The 3925-nt window shown below is 54.1% G+C and overlaps 1 protein-coding gene across 2 annotated transcripts in view; it reads left to right on the forward strand.

Moving 5' to 3' along the window:
- The window catches only part of LOC115940329 (prolargin), a 14431-nt gene extending 11162 nt beyond the window's left edge, over nt 1-3269 (forward strand). For both annotated transcript variants that reach the window (XM_081825020.1, XM_081825019.1), the window contains exon 3: nt 611-3269. In XM_081825020.1, the coding sequence (XP_081681146.1) occupies nt 611-786 (176 nt within the window). In that variant the 3' untranslated portion in view covers nt 787-3269. The remainder of the gene's footprint in view (nt 1-610) is intronic.
- The last annotated feature ends 656 nt before the right edge of the window (nt 3270-3925 follow it).

Raw genomic sequence — 3925 nt, forward strand, 5'->3', positions numbered from 1 at the left:
TCCCGGATTCTGCCTTGAGCGGCCTCTACAACTTCCTTCTTTTTTTTTTTTTTTTTAAGATTTTATTTATTTATTTGACAGAGAGACACAGCGAGAGAGGGAACACAAGCAGGGTGAGTGGGAGAGGGAGAAGCAGGCTTCCCGCCGAGCAGGAAGCCCGACGCGGGGCTCGATCCCAGGACCCTAGGATCATGACCTGAGCCGAAGGCAGACGCCCAACGACCGAGCCACCCAGGCGCCCCTACAACTTCCTTCAAACCGGAGGTCACCCCCACATCTCCACCTGCTGTGGTCCCACCCGTCTCTGAAGGTCCAGCTCACAGTTGACTTCCTCCACGACTCCACCGAGTGAATTTCCGATAACAATAGTTGATTGGTTCTGACTTAATTCATTCTACGAACAAGTAAAGTGAGCCTGGGGGGTGGGGGGGATAGGTTTGACTCACCCTTGGTCACACATTCCCAAGGTCAGCCAGTTCCAGAGAAGAGAACTCGAGTTCTTATCCTCAGTTGTCCACCCCCCTTCTCCTTCCTCATCTTTGCCTCCAGCCCCGTCTGTCCCGACTCCCCACCCACCTCGCCTGCTGACTTCTCCCTTCTTTCTCCACAGAGATCAATGGGACCCAGATTTGCCCCAACAATCTAGTTGCCTTCCATGACTTCTCCTCAGATCTGGAGAACGTGCCACACCTTCGCTACCTGCGGCTGGATGGGAACCACCTGAAGCCACCCATCCCAGCGGACCTCATGATGTGCTTCCGTCTGCTGCAGTCCGTGGTCATTTAGGCCTTACTCTGCCCCCCGAATCTCCTCTGACCACACTTAAATGCCGATGGTCCGGGTGCCCGTGCCCACCATTCGTGTCCTCTATCTTCCTTTCTCGCTCCCAGCTTTGCCTTTCCTATCCCACCTTCCCAAGGCAGGGACTAGCCACATACTCTGCCGCACCCGGGGCTTCTAGAGCAAGACTTCTAAGGGCTTGATTTGGTTCACCCAGCTCAAAGAGACTCACTGCACACCCACGCTTCTGGTCCCAGAAGCACAGAGGTGTGTCTAAAGACATACTCTTCTCTCCTCCTCCTCTACCCTGTCACTCCTGGGTAAGTTGGGGCCATGGGCTGACATCTGGAACTTGGTCCTGGCCGAAGCAAGCAGAAGGCGGTCAGGAGCAGCCCAGAGGTGAGGTTTGGAAAGTCCTGCTGGAGACTCCACCATCATGGGCAGGTCTGGCCCCAACAGGCCCCTTAGCCACGGATCCTGCCTTCCAAAACTGCTGCTCCACCGCTCTGTTCGTTGGCACCAGACATTGTGCTGGCTCTTACCCAGCCCGCGTTCTCCAGCAAGGAAGTGCAAGGGAATGGCTGAAGGAGGGTGAAGGATCAGGGTTCCCGCAGGGGCCTGCATCTGGCAGTCTCTTCACAGGGCTAGCCGGGGCCCTCCTCTGCACACACCCTTCTGGCCGGGCCTCTCTATCTCAAGAGTAAGAGCAGGGAGGAATAGTCAAGGAGAAGAATAGTTTGGGGAACCAGGAATCAGCCAGCGGGAGAGGGGTGGGAATCAGAGCCCCCCAGGGTTGGGCCCCTGTTCGTACAGATGGATCCCGCAGCCCCCTTGCCAGTCTGGACAAGAGGCCTGATGCCCTGGGCCACACGGTGTCCACAGTGAAGGGTACAGAGCCACCAGCCCCGCCCCACCATCTGTTCCCTATCAGTGTGGCTGGCCCAATCCTGTCCAAAGCCCGGAAGCAGTTCATGAGAAAGTGCTCTGGAAGGGGCGGAGCCCCGGGAAATCTCCCAAAAGCCTGTTCCACAAGCACAGATAGGCTTCCCCTCTAAGGCAGACACATCAGTGACACCTGGTGGCTGGTGCAGGTCACAGCGGGCTCCTGTCTTCCTCCTTGCCCCTCTTTGGGATGGTTTTACAAGGCCAAGGAGCTGGCCTCAGGCTCCAACTTGAAGAGGCCTGGGCGATGTGCACAGTCGTCCCTCTGGGATGTAAAGGACACAAAGGTACAGAGGCCTCGAGGCGGGGGTTGATCCCCATCATGAGTGAGCACAAGTGGGAACCCTCAGGAACCCAGGTGAGGAGGTGGTTTGTTCCTGTTTGCTGTCTGACCTCGTGGGTCCCTTCTGCCCTCAGCCCCCACGTCTGGAAACCAAGGGGGCGGCTAAGACGCCCCGCCCAGTTCTCTCCAGCATCCACGGTCTAGTCTGCAGCTCTGCTCTTTAAACCGTGCTCTGATTATCTATTATCCCTGCCCCTTGCAGTAATTTATTCCCTGTATGGACTGTCCCTCCCCTTGAAATCCCCTCCCCTCCTTGCATGGGCCAGGTGAGTGGCTTGGCTGGCCTCCAAGCAGAGCCTGGGCCCCACAGGGCTCACTCACCTTCCCCTTCTCCTTCACTCCTCCAGGAGATGCTGCCCCTCTATAGCTCCTTAGTGTATATGTTGGGGGCGGGGGGGTGGGGGTGGTTGTTATAGAAGTAAGTAGGACACATGCCCAGCCTCATTAGGCTAAGAAAAGTTCCAGAGATTTTTAAGAAATTGGATTAAGCTAGGTCCCTAACTTCAAGAAATTCCCATTATAGTCTGTCTCATCTTCCTCTTTTGCTCATTTACGGAAAATAGGGCCCATTTCCTGTCAGCCTCCTTCCCTCGTGCTCCCATATAATGCCCCATCCTTCCTAGCTGCTGCTGGTTTCTCCAAGGCTCCTGCTTAAAGTCAATGTCTTATCGTGGCTATAAGCAACCTGGTGCTAAGGCCTGGATAAGCCCCGCTTCTGCACCGTCCTCACACCTTGCAACCTCTGCCCCTCAGGGGAGCACAGCACCTGGGGTCCCCCTGGGGGCAGGGGGCATTTCTGCTCCCCAAACCTAAGCTGTTTTGTTTCAGCAGCAAAACAATCACCCTCATCCCATCCCCCCTGTCTAGATGAAGTCTGCTTCCTCCATTGCTCCCTACAGCTATAAGCCAGAGGGGATTCAGGTGAAATTGCCTTTAAACAACACCCCCCCACCCCACCCCACCCCACCCCACCCCCACACACGCATACAATGTGCTGACTTCCCGGGGATTTCAGGAAGCCCCTCCTCCATCCGCAAGTTCATTCTTTCAGTGCCCCTGGCACCTACGTAGACAGGTGTGTGAGTAGATGTGTAGGTTACTCTACATATATCTGTTCCTTCTTCAAAACCATGTTAACTTTGTGAAACAATTTTTACACTCCAACACGCTTCACAGCAGAGGAAATAAAGGAATATGAAAAATATCCTGCTTGAACTTGACAGAGTGAACAAGTCAAGAATACCTTGAAGTTCTCTTGCCACCCTTCTCCCCCCACCTCCCATCTCTTACCTGGCTCCAAGGAGATGGGTGGAGAAAGGACCCCATTTCTAAGAAACTCTTTTTTTAAAAAGATTTTATTTATTTATTTGACAGAGAGAGAGAGACAGCGAGAGAGGGAACACAAGCAGGGGGAGTGGGAGAGGGAGAAGCAGGCTTCCCGCCGAGTAGGGAGCCCAATGTGGGGCTCAATCCCAGGACCCTGGGATCATGACCTGAGCCGAAGGCAGACGCGTAACAACTGAGCCACCCAGGCGCCCCTCATTCCTAAGAAACTCTTAAGAAAACAATTCCAAAACCTTTTCTTGGCAAATTTCCCCCAAACTTCACAACTGTCATGAAAAATTATTCCAGAAGTCAGATCAGAAATCCAATTGCTACCTTTGAAGCCCAGAGGCTCAGATTCTTTCAAACCACAGATATCAAACTGTTGAGCGTCTCCCAAATGCTCAGTCCAGAGCCAGATGCTGAAAGACACAAAACAGTCACCATTTCCCACCAAGGGCAATTTACAGGCTAGTTGCAGAGCTGCGGCGTAAGGAAGACAAACTAGCCGCAGAGCTGTATCGGGGGTGAAGACCG

This window comes from Leptonychotes weddellii, chromosome 6, assembly GCF_054177405.1.
Source record: "Leptonychotes weddellii isolate Sample4059 chromosome 6, ASM5417740v2, whole genome shotgun sequence".
In the NCBI taxonomy this organism is placed as follows: Eukaryota; Metazoa; Chordata; class Mammalia; order Carnivora; family Phocidae; genus Leptonychotes; species Leptonychotes weddellii.